The sequence below is a fragment of the Mus caroli genome, chromosome 1 (assembly GCF_900094665.2).
Source record: "Mus caroli chromosome 1, CAROLI_EIJ_v1.1, whole genome shotgun sequence".
Classification (NCBI taxonomy): domain Eukaryota; kingdom Metazoa; phylum Chordata; class Mammalia; order Rodentia; family Muridae; genus Mus; species Mus caroli.
The window spans coordinates 156,779,779-156,797,209 of NC_034570.1; the positions used below are offsets into that span (position 1 = coordinate 156,779,779).

Here is a 17,431-nt window from a genome sequence, read left to right on the forward strand (position 1 = left end):
CAGGTACACAGGGAAGTCATTCCTACACATACTGTGTATGCCCTTAACATTGAAAGGATCATCATGAAACTCTGGCACCCCAATCACGAAGAGCTACAACAAGACAAAGTCCACCGCCAGCGCCTGGCCGCCAAAGAAGGACTTTTGCTCTGCTAAATTAGAATTTGAAGATTTGGGACCATCACTAAATTAATTGGTTGCTGAAAATTGAATGCTTTTGAGTCCACATTTCAAAACTGAAGTGTATAGTGTATGTATAACCTTTCCTATGGAAATGTGACATTTGAGTGCATTTTGTGTTGCTACTGTGAAGCCATTAATATGTCTGACTGATGACCTGGGTGTCTGTGTCCCCACGTATAGGAGCAGTCATTGGTCTGTGTCTGAGTAGGGATCTTAAGACACCTGAGGTGTATCTGGTCTGTCAGTAATTAGGTGACATCGTAGAATAAAGATGCTGTGTCCGTTCAGTCCCATGATTAGCAGGACCACTGTGTGTTCAGTGATGTATGTTCTGTATCTGGCAGCGTAAAATCTGCTTTTCCTAAAGAACTATTCTCTGCATATTGGTGGAATAGCCTAGTGTTCATCAGAATCTTTTAGTGACTAGTTAGCAACCGAAGTTCCCAAGCAACCCGTTTTCACTCGAGAGAGCAGGATTTAGATATGTGCTTCTTGCTTTGCTTTAATACTTGAGTCCAATTCTTAGATGTAGTTATCCTTACAGAGCTTTCAGTAATTTCCTTGTTTTAGCTGACTGACAAGCTTGTTAATCCTATAGAATGTTTTCATGAAATCTTACAAACTAATTTTCCTATTTCTACAAAATGTCTGTTTTATCCTTTCAAGTGGTACTATGAATTTGTATCTGACAGTGTTACTGGTAACCAACTTATTTTAAAGCTATGTTGCTTTTTACTCATGTAGTATTGATGGGTAAGTGAGATGTATAGATGGGTTTTTATAGGCCTAAACAGTGGATACATGTGAATGTTTTTGTGTGTTCCTATATCTGAATTTGGTTTTGTATTTTAAACATGACAAATAAACATTTTGGGAGAAACCCTTTTCCTGTTTATTCAAATAAGCAGATAAGGAATATTCTCTTCCATAGAAACAGAAGTCCAGCCATAGGAGATCTTAGCTCAAACTTCAAAAGAATGTGCCAAAGGCAGGTTCTTGTTAAGGTATGCATTTAGTGATAAGTAGTCTAAGGTTAAAACAAACAAACAAACAAGTTGATAGCAAACCTTTTAGGGTGTCAGGTGGGTGACACTAAGAACATTTAGAGGTTAAAAGGATTTGGAGTGATGGATACACACTGCTGCTGTATAAAGGTCTCTGTGCTGCCCAGGATGTGGGTGTGTTGTATACTTTCCTGAATTCAGAGAGGCAGTTAGGAGTGGCAACTGGTCTTGGCTGCCCCCAGCAATGGAGAATTCCAAAAGGTGGTGTAGCAGAGCATGCTCTAAGTTCAAAGCTGTTCACTGTGCTAGGCCCTGGTCTATACTTAGTGACCTCTCCAGTGAGACCAGAGCACAAGGCTCCAGATCTATCCTGTTTTAGGTTTATACTCGGGTCTGTCTTCCATGCCAGTTGTCAAGTGATTTTCTGAAGTGGGCAGATGGGGTTGGAGGTAAGGCAGGGACATAATAAGAATTAAGATATTTAAGAGTTCCTGAAAAGGATTTCAATTTTTGTTTTCCACCAAAGGCTGGCTCCATTTCTGTTACCTCATCTAGTCATGAGTCTATGTGCAATCTCCTACAATTAGGAAATAATAAATACATATTGTCAAAAATCACTTATAAGTACTTGAAGCAAGCTGTTAGAAACAGTGTAATTAGTTACTCCCAAGTTATTTTGACTGTAAGTTTTTAGTAGCGTGTTTGGCCACGGGTGACTACACACCAACGGTCTGCCTTTACCAGGCACATACCTTAGTCATTCACTGTAGCCCTCTAGTACTTTGTTTCCCCCACTGTGACCAAGTCAATCCAATACTTCTGTGCTTAAGAGCACACAGTAGAGGCCTGTGAATATGCTTTCACTTGAGAAATTTATGAAAATTACAACTTGGCACATTGACTCATCTGTAACTTTCATACTGACTGTAACACTGCTAAGACATGACTTACAGAAGAAACCTATCTAAACCTCTCCAACTTTTAAGAGTTAGTTTAAAACCCCACATTCCCTTCTTTTAAACCAATGCTTGCACCACTTAGAGTACATGCCAGGAGACTGCTTCAACGGTGTGATGCAGAGGCAATAGCTTTTAAACTTTGGACAACACCAGCAAATAAAATCACCAGAGCCTATTGTCTTTATTATCAAAGTTTATTACTGGGATCAGTTTCTATCTAGTAGGGAGTACCAGTCCCAGTGAGCTATGGTAATTCTCAGGAAACAGCTATTCTGCTCAATGGTTGTACTGGGGCTCTGTTAGGCATAGATCATCTTAAGTCAGTGGAAGAATGTGCCCAGAAGACCCGGACAGCAGAACTATCACTATAGAAAGTTCCAGTGCTATGTAACCTGTAGGCATCTCAGCTGATAGTGATGGTATGGGGATGAAAAGGGTTAAACCCATTTTCTACTATTTTTTTTTTTTTTTTTTTTGAGACAGGGTTTCTCTGTGTAGCCCTGGCTGTCCTCGAACTCAGAAATCTGTCTGCCTCTGCCTCCCAAGTGCTGGGATTAAAGGCGTGCGCCACCATGCCCGGCTCATTTTCTACTCTTAAGATAACTGTCTTTTGTGTGGAAACCTAAACATAACATTTTTTAAGCTCTCAAGCAAGAAAAATAGAGTCTGGAAATAGGACAGTCAAAGGAAGAAAACAAACCCCAAACCTGAATGAGAACATGGAGAGGAACAGGGTTTAATTAGATGGCACTTGGGGATGACGAGATGGTACAGAGAAAGCTAAGAGGAAACAATGCCAATACACTGAGTTCTCAGGAGTCACGGTCATGTGTGCGGAACTCTGACAAACTGCGCAGGTTTATGACTGGTTACACAGTGAGAAAAGTGAAGGACAAACGGGAGCAGGAGTACCTGAGTAGAAACTGGGGAAGATGCCGAGAACGGCGTAGAGAATCCACAGGAGCCGAGTGGAGGAAGGAACTGTGATCACAGCAACCTGGTGGCCAGACTGAGTATTTGGAATGACGGAGCTAGCAATGGCTTTGCCTATGAGGTTCTGGTAGAATTTTTGTAGCACATACAGCTTTGAAGGAATGTTTTTCTTAGCAGCGGCCTTACATGGGAATGCAAATTACTACTGTAGAAGTTGTCAGTGACTCATTCCTACTCTTGTATGGTTGGAGTCTAACAGCAGCTGTGGCTTACGGCCCAAACCCTCCCATTGCCCTTTTGACAAAAATATTAAAGAAATTAACCAAGTCAGTGGGCCTTGTTCTGTGTAGACAGGAGAGAACTTAGTCTTCTGCAGGCAGCCCGAAAAGCAAAGGCTTGTGCACCAAGGGCTGCCTTATAGAGGACAACAGAAAAAATCGGGTCATTAAATAAGACCCTAGAAAGGTCTAGCTGCCAGACTGGAAAGGTATCTGCAACATCATTTATATTAAAGTCTTTATCTTGCATCCTAACCTAGTTTACCTACAGAAAAGCCGTCTTCTGCACCAAGCCAGTGTCCCACTTTGTTATTAACATCTCATTCCCTCAGTGAGGAGACATGGAAGTAGCAGGGGTACACGGGTGACTACACACCAACGGTGTGTCACAACACACCTTTACAAAAGCTTTCCTGTAGTCTTGGCCTGTGTGGAAACAGCTTCTACTGAAGTACCTGTGAAGGTACACACTCACACACACACACACTCTCACACTCGGTGTGAGACGGTGTTCTCCAGAAAACACCTTTGCTCGTTTGGGTTTATAGGCTTCTATACAGGCAGATGGAGACAGCTCCAAAGGAAGAAGCAGGGCACCAGGTTCCTTTTCTTGTCACTGACCATGAGGGTCCTAGACTTGGCAGACACTGACAGGACGTGGTAGATGGGACTGTCTGATAAGGTATTCACGCTGTCCCCACCTAGGATGCTCAGAGAGCCTCACTGCCCATTTTGGTCCCTCTGAAGCCATCTTCTTACAAGTTTTCCTCCCAACTGTTTACATCACAGTTCCATTTTCTGGAAAACAGAGAGAACCTAAGTAGGAATCAATCTGGATTTCTGGATGTCTTTTAACAAAATAGTATTCTATTCTGTAACAGGAGGCTTAATGCCCATGTCTTCTGAATCTTGTTCATGTCTGTTTCCATCACTTCCCCCAGAAGCTGTACAAAGATCGTAACAACTGGAAGAGCAGACGTGGAATGTACCTGTGTGCACAGCTGTGGCTTAGCATGGTTTTCTGCTTTTTCCTTTTCTGGCAGTGTTTGACTGGGTTCCTGGAGTGGTGAATTGCTTAGGAAATTGAAATGTTTTCTAACTTAGGTGAAAAGCAAGAATGTGAAAGGAGAAAACAACTCCAACTCAAAGTCTGCTATCCAACAGGGGCAGCGGAGGAGGGGTCAGCAGAAAGGGCGCCTGAATCCAAGGGAGCCTGTAAACAAACAGTAGGGGCATGTGGAGAACTATCCCCGAAGCCTAGGGCTCAGTGTCTGGGGTACGAGGACAGGAAGGTGGTGTATGCCACTAAGGAGCCTGCACTTACACAGCTCAAGGGGCGCGGGGATTTCTATTAGCATTTCACTTGCATGGTGGGGTTAGGTGGACAAGTAAAATGTAAACGAATTGACTTTTTCTTTTATAAAGGAAAGGTATGTTGATTTTAGGTTTTCTATTAAAGAGCTGGCCATTTTCCTGCTGTTTGCCTCCCATGTGCCCCTTACTCTGGTCCTTCTCCTGTTTGCTCAAAGTTTGTGTTTAGGGGCTCTGGGCCTTTGCTAGTGTGGGCTCTGATCACCTGCTTTCTTCCAAAGTTGCTCTTCTTCTGCACACCTCCCTCAACTCCCTATACATACACTTGATGATCTTAGGCTCTCAAACTGTATTCATTGTACTATTTCTGGTGCAGATTCATTTCATAAAAAAGATTTAATTTAATGTGTATATGTGTGAGCCTGCACCATATGTATGCAGGAGCTGGCAGAGGCCAGAAGAGGTCATCAGATGCCCTGGAACTGGAGTTACAGCTGGTTGTGAGCTGTTATACAGGTGCTGGAAACTAAATGCCAGTCCTCTGCAAGGATGAATGGTAAGCACTCCTAACTGCTGAGCCATCTCTCTAGCCCAAGGCTTCTCTTAATCACACAAACACTGCGTGTGTGTGTGTGCGCGCGTGTGTAAGTGTGCATGTAACTGCAGATGTCAAAGGAGGCTAAGAGGTCATTGGACTCTTGAAACTGGAGCTACAGGTGTCAAGCTGCAGGATGTGGGTGCTGGGAACCAAACTGCAAGAACAGCATGCTCTTAACTGCAAAGCCAGTTCTGCAGCCCTTCAAAGTTTCAATTTAAAGATATCTTCCTTCAGATACCTGCTGGCAACAGGAATTGACTGTAACGGCTCACCCCATATCTGAATTTCTATGAGACCAAGATTTTAAACTCTCAATATTCCCTAGACAAAACAAACAATACATATATATTATCATCTCCCTGGTGGGCATGGAGGTAATAATCTCCCTAGGACACAGAGCTGAGGCCTAGAGGTTACCATACTAAAGGCTGACTTCATTCTCTCCCTGGGCCAGGGTCCTACAGATCAGCAAAAGGCAGTGCAACTATGTTAAGTAATGTGGGCACACAGCCCTGCCCTGAAGGTCAGCATTTTAGAAGAAAGTTGTCTCTTCAACCTTTTTGTGAACTAAACAATGTCGAACTATGTTCTAGAGGCCCAAGAAACTTGGCAGTGCGACTGCTCTCATGTGAGGTGTTCTGACAGACAGTTCCTTGTTCATCTTACCATTATAAAAGCACTCCTGGATCCAGGCCATAAAACACAATGCAAATCTGTTTCTGACGGAGAAAGTGCTGAGGACCTGCCTGCCATCTACACTGTGGCACAGCAGGCTTATTTCAAGAGAACGTGAAAAGAACAAACTCAGGGCCAGACCAAAGGTAAGTGCTAGCCATGAGCAGGGCACCAGTGATGGTGCAGGATCTATGACTGACCAGTTTACCTGAGTCCTCTCAGTCACCCTCAGCCACACTTTCAGGACCACATTCTTTTGGCGGTTCTTTGGGCAACTCGCCCTCGATTTCCCAGAGGACGTCACCTTCTTCCTCTAAGTTGCTGGAGATGTGGCACTTTCTGAACCCCTGGACAATTGATTCACTTGAGATGCTGTTCCATGCAACCATGATCCACTCCAGGAAGAGGCCCAGGGGTGGCTTCTTAGCATTTCCAGTGGGGCTCAGTGCCAGGTTCCCAGCCAGAAGCCAGTTGGAATACTGGGCCCGAACGCTGTCGTTCAGTGGCTTGTAGACAACGACATCCAGCACCTGCAGCTGGGAGGTCAGGCCCCCTGGGATGATCACCATGTCTGTGTTCATGCTCTCCATGGAACTCTTCACAGAGTCAGTGGCATGGCACCGGAAGCCATTCAGGATCAGCATCCCTCGCTGTCTGGGCACAGCTCCAGTTCTCCGTCTCCACACAACTTCCAACCAGTCTTGCATCAAGTCCTCAGTCATCCATCCATAGCGGTGGCAGCGGATCTCCATGCCACTGGGAAACTTCCCAGGGGGGATGTATGTCCCCCTCAAAATGATGTACGGTGGTAACTTCCTCCCATCAGCCAAGACCCCCAGCATGGCTGTGATCCTCAATTTCTCCCTGCCTGGTGTCTTGACCAAGATGGGCTTTTCGCCCTGGTTGTCAACAGTCACTCTAGAGGGGACTTCTAAGCAGATGGGCGTCTCATCTGCATTGCCCATTTGGGCCACTTCATAGTCGTGTGTCCTGCGCAGAGCCAGCACGCTCTGCTGATAAGTGACGAGCTTTTCAGTCAGGTCCTCGGCCAGGTGCTGAGGGACCGGCACTTTATGCCTCAGAGACAGGTCATACCTTCTCATCATTCTTCGACACCAGCCCAGACTTGCCTTGAACCCTTTCTCTGGAATGTTCATTTCCTGGGCGATTTCAAGAGCTTTCAACTGCATTGCCTCCCTAGTGATGGGGTCCCCTTTGGCCTGCATGTATCTGACATACTCAGCCACTCGCTGGTCTACCAGAGCAAACCTTCCATTCTTGGGGCCTCGGAATGCCCGCCGCATGGCATGAGCATTTTGGAGCTGTGGCTTCACTTTGCGCCAGTCTCGAACATTTTTTTCCAACACCCCAAACTGCTTGGCAGCCTGACAGTTGTTGGTGCTCTCGGCGTACTCCACCACCATCAGCTTGAATCCTGCATCATAACTGCGGCGCATGCCACGACTGAACTGAAACTTGCTCGCCAAGTCGTCAGCTGAGAGGTCGTACCCGGGGAAGCCCATGGCCATATAGAAGGGGTAGCCCTCAGTCCACTCAGGCAGTTCAGTGATGTCCTGAGGCAGACGCAGGCCAAAGCTGTTGAAGTGCTGAGGTTGAGAAAAATGGGAGGTGGCATTCATTGGGCTTGCCCAATCTGGAGTCCTAAAGTCAGATTCTTCATTTTCTAGAAGACAAATAAGGAAGGGCAAAAATAATAACAATATGTAACATGGTTTATTCATAGATTTGGGGGGAGGTCATACTTTTAATTTTTGATCTGGAGCTCATCAGAAGTGAACCACAAGTTTAACAAATAACCAGCCTAAGTCCTTATCTATGTCCCATTAATACTGATCACCAAGCCTGTGTGTAGCAGAGGTCCTTTGCCCCTTTGCAGATAGAAGCAAAGAGGCCATAGATTTTATGGGATAGATGCAAGGTTGCCAAGAAGTGACAGAGGACTTTCAGTGTGATCTGAATACAGGTACTAAGCCTGTAGCAAATAATACTGGGGCCATGTTTGAATGAAGCAGTGTTTGTAAGTGAGCTTGGTGATGTAGTGACGTAGCCCTATAATCTCAGCTATTTGGGAGGCAGAGGCAGGGGGATCACAAATTCAATGCTGCTACACTAGGCAGTTTAGTGAGGCTCTGTCTCAAAAATATAAAGTAAAAGCTGGGCTAGAGCTTGCTTAGCATGTACATGGCCCTGGGTTCTGTCCCCACTACTATACCATCAGCATCATTCAGTTTTTGTGGATGGGAAGCCAAATGTACCCATACTACTACCCAATACTATAGAAATCTGGATGCACCATGTGCTGGCCGAGCCACAGCCCTTGAACAAAAAACCAAACAAATAAAAAAAGCGACCACCACCAACCCCACAACCCAAACAACAACCCAAACAAAACAAAGCAAAGCTCAAGCCTACAACAAAGCCTGTGTCAGCATGACTACAGTGAAGATGAGCCTGTTTCATCATACACTTCCATTTGGACATTGGTCACAGGAAGCATGGCTTACTGCATCTTGAAAATGTAAAGGCCAGCAGCCACAGAACACAGTATTCTATGCCATGAACAAAAGGAGCTATCCATGCCCTTTGTTTAAGAGGCATTCTCAATTACAATGTAAAATGAAAAGAAAAGCATGCTGCAGACTCAGTGAAATACAGCATTTTAACCTCAACTAAAGAGAGAAGCAAATATATTTTGGTAGTTTCAAAGCTATGTCATACATACATATGTGTAAGTGTAAGCATGAGTGTGGAGATGGGTACATGTACACACATACTCTTTTTTGTTTCTGAGATAGTCTCATGTAGCTCAGGCTGGCCAAGAATGACCTTGAACTTCAGATCCTCAGGCCTCTACCTCCCAAGTGTTGGGATTAACTGTATTTTTCTAATTTCTAATTTCTTTTGATAAATTAGGTACTCCTTAGAAATAACACTCAAATGTGTACTATGGCTGTCACTGCCTTCCCTATCCAGAAAGGAACAGGAAGCCTAGGGTAAATCAATATACAAATGGGCTTTGTCCTTCCTCTCATTAGGTCTTTGTAGAGGCATGTGGCATGCTGCCAAAGTGGCCATGCTCGTTCAGGTGTGGACCAACCAAATGCTCTATCAACCCCAATTTGCTTTATCCACACACCAGGTTGCACATGAACCAATAATGAAGAAATGTAGGCCCAGAAGAAAGAGGACACCTAAATCCACACAATACTAAAAAGGGGAATCTTTACATCCCAAAGCCTACACATGATTTTTGTGCCTCACTCCTAAATACCTGACACAATACACAGGGAAACTGAAAACCCAGCTTGTTTCCCTTGGGTAGATGCTGAACTGGTTCACTCAGTACCTGCAAAGGTTACTCCCTGGAGCCGCCACTCATCAGAATTAGGACACTCCTCGTCACTTTCCAACCGATTGATCATATCTGGCTTGGGGAATGGGAATTCTGTTCATAGGAAATAAAGTAGGGAAACAGTTGTGTATTACTAGCCTGGCACAATGCTAAAGTAAGTACCACGTACCCTCCTACCACCCCACCTCCACTGTAGAAGATGGGGACAGAGTGTGGTGAGGTGATACTTAAGGACATAAAGGATGCAAAGCAAAGTCAGCCGGGGCTTTCTGGACCTCTGGATGGGAGCTGGTACTAGCAACAGCAAAATCAAGTGATTGGCAGCAAGGCGGTGGACACACCATGGAAACAATCAATATTCTGGAACTCAACCAAGCAAAACTGGGAAAATCTTCCAAATAGAAGAGGAGTGATGCCAGTGTGTGTGTGTGTGTGTGTGTGTGTGTGTGTGTGTGTGTGTGTGAGTGTGAGTGAAGTTGGGAAGTACTGTCAGGGTTATATCCCCAAGTGTCTGAGGTTGCTAAGTGTAGGGGGAGGTGTTTTCCTAATTGTGGTTTTTTTTTTGTTGTTTTGTTTTTTGTTTTTGTTTTTTGTTTTTTTGAGACAGGGTTTCTCTGTGTAGCCCTGGCTATTCTGGAACTCACTTTGTAGACCAGGCTGGCCTCGAACTCAGAAATCTGCCTGCCTCTGCCTCCCAAGTGCTGGGATTAAGGGGATGTGCCATCACTGCCCAGCTCTCTAATTGGTTCTTGATTGTGTCAATAAAAAAGGCAGAAGCCAACTGCTGGGTGAAGGGAAAAAGGTGGGACATCTGGGTTGCAGGAGCAAGTGAAGGGGATGCAGAGAGAAAGAGGATTCGGACCAGAGTGGATGGAGATGGCTGTAAGCTATAGACATGTAGTTCTCAGGGCAGAGGCCAAGGAGAATGGAAGGAGCTAGTTGTTAAGATTAGGGCAGGAAATTCTTTACCCAGTCATTGGGTTATCTGGCTAGTTTTAAAATAATAAAAACTGTCTAGTGTTTTCCATCTGCAGTGATAAGGTGGGCAGGAGGAGGAAGAGGGTGGCTAGTGCGGTATTGGCAGCTTGGTGAAGTTAGCTGTAAGGGGCCGTTGGAGTGTAGACAGTAGCTCCTGGATTCCCTGGGGTTGGGGGATGGTTGAAATTGAGTTGGAAGTAGGGGAACCAGGAGAGGGCTGAGGCAACAGGCAAGGATTTTAAAATTACACGCAACAGAACAAAGTTTTCCTTTCCAAGATTCAACAGAAGACAGGCTTAGATCCATGGTGATATTTTGAAGACTTATTCCCTCCCTCCCTCCCTCCCTCCCTCCCTCCTAATGGGAATACTTGGGCCAAATGAGAACTGTTCTAAGAGGTAACATGAGTTTTCAAACAGAAGTACATCATCTGTATTTCATATCCAAATCAAAACCTGGAAATTAGGTTGACATAGGCTTGGCCCGGGGGGGGGGGATCCCACTCAGAGGAGGAGATTGGATATAGCAGAGAAGACAGACACTGATAAATTTCTCTGAGTTCGGAGAGTCCCAGAGACAAAGGACAACAAAGCATTACCCAGGGACAGGACAGTCTCATAATTCATCCTCATGACTTCCCGGTAGAGGGCTTTTTGTTGCTCTGTCAGAACTTCCCACTCCTCGTCCGAGAAATATATGGCCACCTCATCAAATAGAGCTGGTACCTGGAACATGAACAGCGCTTTCTTAATGACTTCGTGTACATGTACACAGCCTTCATGCTCACAGGTCACTTCAGGGCTCTCACCCAGGGGGAGCGCTCTGTCTATATGCTCATTGCTCTTGGAGACAAGAGCCCTCTGGTGTCCCACCACTATAACAGCTGCCACCATCATGCTGGGGGACCCTGGGCATCATCAGGTACTGACTGCATGAGATGTGTTCACAGTTCTCCTGGGATTTCAAAGTCATCCACACCCCACATAAGTATCCCCACAAAGATATCTATCTTCTACACCTCCCTATCCCAGCCAGAGACCCTCAGCCCAGAGGGTGGGGCTGGATTTCAAGCTGAATAGGATTATTGCTTTCCATGGCATCTTTGTGGGTCACCAGACCTCCTCTCAGTGAGTCAACCTTTTTTACTGTTGTTTCAAGGCCAAAGCTGTTCTGAGGAGAAACACGGGAAGGCGCCTACCTTCCCTTCCAATCTACAGAAGCATGAGTAGCAGAGAAGGCCCAATTCAAGCTTCACTCATGGAATGAAATTGCAGCAATATGGTGGGCTTTTATGCCAAGAGGAGACTCCTTGCTCCTCTCCCATTTGCCCATCTTTCCTCTTCCCTTTCTGGGTAACAAAAGGAGGGCGTACCTTCCTAGCTAAGGATGGCCAGCAACCAAAATCTTTTGTTTTTCCAACTGATTTGCTTTTCTTTCTATTGCATTCTCCTTTGTGGTCATTAAAATTTCTACTCCAAAGCTCATATTTAGGGTTAAGAAATCATTAATGAATTTGTTTCAGGCTTTCCACTTTGCATTCTCTCCTTTAAACTTATCCCTCAAAGCTGTTATCTTGGACCAGGATGATCATACTGTCTCTCCTTAGCTTAGAAAATCAGTGTATATATGGCCTACAGCCTTGTCAACAGTCAAGCTGTCAATCACAAACACACCCTGGCCTTTCCTTAGCAACTAGGCCTACTTAGTATAGAAGGAGTAAGTACTATCTTCTATATAGGGAACACAAACTGGGCAAGGCCCTCTAACTGCTGCCTGATTTCCCTCATTAATCTCACAGAAGAGCAAAGTTAGCAAGTGTTGGGGGCAGGGGCTCAAAGGAGTCTCATTTCTAGGCAAAAGACACACAAGGTGACAAGGTTGAGACAACAGCCAGCACTGTGTGAGCCCAAGGCTCTCACTAGTGAGGGGAAGAAAGCTTTTTTTCCTGAGTGATTCATCATCTTTTGCCTATGCATATATACCTCTGCTTACTTGGCTCCTTGGCCCATGAGGCCCTCTTCTTTTACACCCAACCTATCTTCAAGACTACCCTACTCTGCGGGCCTTGAGCACACCAATATGGCACCATGGTGCCCTGTGCTCAGCACTCTGGCGCCTTGTCACACTGGGTGTTGTGTTTGACTTCTCTGCTCTCACTTCAATCTGATGTTGCTGCGAACAGCCTTCACTGTATCTTTCCTTAAGCCTCGGATGCTTCCTCCAGCTCAGCGCATCTCAACCTTCTTGACATGGTGACTTTTTATATAGTCCCCATGTTGTGGTGACCTCCAACCATAAAATCTTTTGTTGGTCTTAATAACTGTCTTTTTGCTTCTGTTTGAGTTGTACTGTAAATATCGAATATGCAGGATGTGATCTGTTACTCTTGTTATGACCCACAGAGTGAGAACTAATGAGACAGCTGGTAGATACAAATCACTCATTACAGAATGAATGACTGAGGCAGACATATTACCTCCGGATCTCTCTTTTTTTTTTACTTGGAACAATTTCAAAGAATTACAAGTTTTATCTGTCAAGAAACCAAGTCAATTCTCTGAAGTAAGAGTGAACAAAAAACAGTCTTCCTGTGTGGAAGAGTAGGAGGTAAAAACACCATGGTCCCTCCGTTTTCCTGGCCTCTTCCACAATCTGGATACCAGGCAGCTCAGAGAATTTGCAGCCTACTCTATTCCAAGATTTTAAACAACACTCTCTTTGACCTTTTTACTCCCTTACAAGTTCCAGATCTAGGCCATAACTATTTATAGGCCCCTTCTGTTTGCTGACAGAAGAATGCAGGCCTGGTTATACCAATCCCTACAGAGCAGGTAACACATTTTAGACCTGGAGGAATAGTGGCTGTGGGGAGTGGGGAGTTCTCTCCTAATTACCATATGGCTAGAGGATCTTCAGACAAGTCCATGTGAGGCTTAGGAAGCCTCCCCAGAGCCCCGTGAAGATGGGGCAAGACTCTGAGTCCTGCCAGCCAGGCCTTTTATGCTCCAAAGAAGCCTTTTATTAGGTCAAATGTAACGGAAGGTAAACAGGGCTGGCTTTAGGAAAGACTGAGAGGCCGGGCAGTCTGCAGTTCAAGCTTCAGGTAAGAACCTGCTCTTCCTGTCTTTCTTCTCTCACGTGACTGGGACTCATCAGAGAGGTGCTCACTCTCCCGGGAAGCTGGCATTCCAACACTTCTTCCAGCGGTACCTGTTCTGTGAAGAACTGCACAGGTTTACTAGATAGGAGGCAGCTGAGGGGAGTTGTGAGTCCCTGCTAGGTGAGGTGAGGTACTGTTCAGGGTATTTCCATTCATGTAAGCATTTTATCTCTCTGAATTACTTAAATAAGCTATGAATATGGGGACTGCTACAGAACTTTTATGGTTAAGGAAACTGTGGCTAAGTAACTTGGCTGAAGTCATACAGCTAGTCTGATTCTAAAGCTAGTGTTGTCTCAACAAGCCACATAGGCCAAGGTTACTGAAGAATTTAATCCTTCCAAGCTCTGCTAGACCTTTTATGTAGACTGAAGGGTTTAAAGTTTATTCCTTAAAGTTACTCAGGCCAGCTCTAACTACCAGGCGTAGCACACTGTGTGCCCTGGTCTACCTTTCTCTGTTGCCTGTCACACACTTAGGGTTCTAGCTTCAGGGGCAGCTCTTAACCCCGCCCACAGCCTCCCTCCCTCTGCCATGCCTTTGATCATACTGCTGTTCTCTTGACTGGAGTGCTAACTCTCCTTTCCCTTTGCTCATCCCACTCATTGCAAGGCTCAACTCAAAGTGGATTGCTCTTGTCTGCCGGAAGCTGTATTTCTACTCCACCTCCAGCACAGCCTGTATGTGAGTAGTCCTTACTACCTATTTATTGTCAAAATATGCATTTAAAACACATATTCTATTTTCCATTCTCCTAATTTAGTGCACTAGTAGATCTGTTTCAAGCACATGCTATTGACATTTCAGACCACTCAATTCCTTATTATACAGGCAGGGTACCTTCATCTGCACTGTAGCTCCTTGGAGATCCTTGGCTGAAATCGAAGATGCCAGGACTCCACATCTCAACCTCCACCGTGGGTCACAACAACTAAAAGAGTTGTCTCCGTATACTGCTAAACGCTCTAGAGTAGGGAGGGCACAACTGTCCACTGCTTAAGACCAGCCCTTCTCCAGGAAGTATACTGTCAGGCATGATTTTGCCTGTGAGAACATCCCGAGTTGACCTCCACAGTCCTGTTAGGCTTCTTTTGCTGTCTTGAGAGTCATGAGCCCCCTCATGAGACAGGGGGCAGCATGAAGGCAGGGATCTTGTCTTAACCCTGTGTAGTAACTATAGGTACACGGTAGACTTCCAAGAGGTAACAAATGCCCAAATCTTAGGCCTACCCCTCCAGCTGCCAGGCTCCCTCCTCCAGCCACTCTGCTCGTTTCTTTCTTTGCTGGGCAAGGCATGCTCTTCCCTTGGCTTTTCTCATTTGCTCAGCATAATCAAGATGTCTACTGTCAATGCTTCTCCGTACTTCTCCAGCCCATTTAGACATACTGGGTTGCTCAATTTAGCCTCAGAATCCAGGGTTTCTACTGCTTTGAGGTCTTCCTTCAAGCTAGGCAGGACTGACTCCTGCCTGAGTCAGAACTGAGGACATAGTGCACAAAGAACATGAACAGATAAATGCAACCGCTCCAGACCAGTGAGCCCAGAGTCCTGCAATTATTTATAATGCCACTATGAAACCTAACTCAGAAAGACTACTTTTGGGTACCCGAAGTTCCCTTCGGTAGGAGGAGCGGACCAGATAATTTGGAAGAAGGGTCTTTCTGGTTCTTTGCCTACAGCTCTGGGTTCTATGGTGAAAGGCTTCCCTCTCATGGGACACCAAGGATATTTTGTACTGATGCTACTGATAAATGTTTATATACAACAGAAAACTAAGCAATGCCAATTTATTGTTCATATTCAATTTCCATGTCTCTAGTAACACTGTAAATAAATGTATGTGTTAAATACGGTTGCACCTGTACCTGTGTAATCTGTGGAGCCTGGCACTTCCACTCACACCTAGGAGACATACACCTCTCATGCCAGCTCTATGACCTAAGTCTTCCATGAATTTGGTGCCTGTAATACATATGGTGCTATTGTCAGCACAGGGGAAACGGGTGCTGAAAGAGTGACAAGTTTCTGAGACCTGTAATCAGCCTTGCTGCCGGAAGCCCTGTCCTCTTACCACCTCCTCCATTATTTGTCTTCTGAAGCCACCAGGCTGTTTTCTCAGGAATGCAAACACAGGAGACTGGGCTATTCTTACTTCCCATGTCTGCTCTGGGAGGAAGACCCCCAAAGCAAACCTGGCTCTCAGGCTGGACTGCCCACACTTTACTTACCCACGCGCTTTCCGAGCAGATTTGTACTTTCTGCATATCTATGGGGCCATCCTCCAACTCCTGGATCTCAACCTCTTCCTCCTTTTGCTCTTCTTTCAGGGTCAAATTCAGAGGGTAGGCCCGGGACTCCATTTCTGCATTCAAGAGTTAGCAGACAAATCAGGTGTCAGTGGGAACTGGTCTGTGAGAGGGCAGCTCAGGCACACACACAAACAAACCTGTTTAGGTCAAAGCACTGTCTGCTTCCAGCTGGAAGGAAGGGGTTCCGAAAGGTGGCTTATTTAATTATTACAGAGGCTGAGGGCAGATAATGTACCTGGCTAACTTCAAATATTTAAAGAGCCCCCTGTGGCACGGAGACCAGAGAAGTTTTCACTGAGCCTCTGTGCAGAAGGGCAGAACTTAGAACAGTGGGTGAATATCCCAGGAAGAGGTTTCAAACAGCTCAGTGATGGGCAGAAATTCCCACTGCCAGGACCGCTTGAACACGCAAACAGGACCAGAGGAGGGCGGTGCTGCCGTGCTGATTTGCTACCATGTCAAAGTATCTCAGCCTAGATAGGAAATTTAAATAGTTAGCCCAAAATAGTTATCACCTGGATTTTCCAGATTCATAGGCGCTGTCCACAAGCCACTTCAGAAACGTAACACAGTCTTTCTGCCTCAAAGGACCTCCCAAAGCCAAGTCCATGACACAGAGAGGGGCGTGCCTGCGTGGCGGAGGCCAACCCAAACCTGGCCGGACTTCTCCTCGCCTCTGGGTCGCAAATGCTCTCTATTTGAAGCCTTCTCAGGCTGGTACAAAGAGGTTCCCCAGAAGAGACTGCGGGCAGCTGCTGGGTATGCAGAGAGTGTGCATCTAGTGAGCTCCATTTCCCGGGACTTCCCAACCAAGGATCTTCCCGGAGTTCAGAGTCAGCTTCTTCAATGTTTCTGGGGTGGGTGGCGACATGGGGAGGTAGGAACACTCGTGAGGTCACAGGAGTCCCGGGACCTGAACTTGGTCGCGGCCTGCGCCGGGCTGCGGGGGGGGGGGAGGTGGGAGGGGCCGGCACGAAGGTGCTCGCCGCCGCCCCTGCCCGCTCCAGCCATCTTGCCCAACCCTCTCCCGCCACCCCCGCCCACCGCTAAGGTCCTCGGTCCACTTGCGGGGCGGGGACAACCCACGCCGCCCACCTCCCCGGCCGGCCCGCAACAAAGGCGGCGGCGGCGGCGACACTGCCACCGGCGGCCCCCGCCCCGCCGCGGCCCAGCCTCCTCCGCCGGCCTCGAGGACGAGCCGCCCCGACCCCGCGGCCCGCGCGCACTCACCCCGGCCGAGCGGGCGGCGTCGCCGCAAAGGGCGACGAGGGCTGTGGCCCGGCATTCACCGCGCCATCGTCTCCACCGCTCCCGCCGCCCCAGTGCGGCCCCTCGGGAGGGAGCGAGGACACGTGGTGGGAGGGGAGGGGTGGGCGGAGCCCAGGGTGTTAGGGGCGGGCTAGGGGCGGTGACGTCAGCAGGTCTCGGCGGCGCTTCCGGCGACGTCGGTGCTTCGAGCGGGGTTAGCCGCAAGCTAGCTCCCTTGCGGCCGCCGAGGTGGGCATTTGCTCGGAGGAACACCGGCAGCCTTTCCGCTCGGGCGTCCAGAAATGCTCTATGAGCGGAGGGGCGACCAGGCTCATCGTTCTTGTTCTGTCCAGAACGCTGATCCAAGCATACCGAAAAGCGAACTTGAAGATTTTTGTAGTATTGCCCTTTAACTCCCAAG

General features: G+C 46.8%; 2 protein-coding genes across 4 annotated transcripts in view; one reads left to right on the top strand and one right to left on the bottom strand.

Moving 5' to 3' along the window:
* Positions 1-1,057, top strand: part of Tada1 (transcriptional adaptor 1) — a 15,677-nt gene extending 14,620 nt beyond the window's left edge. Inside the window, exon 8 of the mRNA XM_021165031.2 lies at positions 4-1,057. Coding sequence (XP_021020690.1) covers positions 4-156 — 153 coding nt within the window. The 3' untranslated portion in view covers positions 157-1,057. The remainder of the gene's footprint in view (positions 1-3) is intronic.
* A 91-nt stretch (positions 1,058-1,148) lies between these two features.
* Pogk (pogo transposable element derived with KRAB domain) lies at positions 1,149-17,104 on the bottom strand. 3 transcript variants are annotated; one of them, XM_029477750.1, is made up of 6 exons: positions 16,993-17,104; positions 15,682-15,815; positions 10,891-11,017; positions 9,309-9,407; positions 6,150-7,625; positions 1,149-4,155 (listed from the first exon to the last, which is right to left on the bottom strand). In XM_029477750.1, the coding sequence occupies exons 1-5, from the start codon at positions 17,045-17,047 to the stop codon at positions 6,160-6,162; spliced, it is 1,881 nt and encodes a 626-aa protein (XP_029333610.1). In that variant the 5' UTR covers positions 17,048-17,104; the 3' UTR covers positions 1,149-4,155; positions 6,150-6,159. The 3 variants fall into 3 exon arrangements, with proteins under 3 accessions (XP_029333610.1, XP_021016911.1, XP_029333609.1); XM_021161252.2 differs by lacking the exon at positions 1,149-4,155 and adding an exon at positions 16,278-16,614 and having other exon boundaries at positions 5,963-7,625; positions 16,993-17,092; XM_029477749.1 differs by lacking the exon at positions 1,149-4,155 and having other exon boundaries at positions 5,963-7,625.
* Between the last annotated feature and the right edge of the window lie 327 nt (positions 17,105-17,431).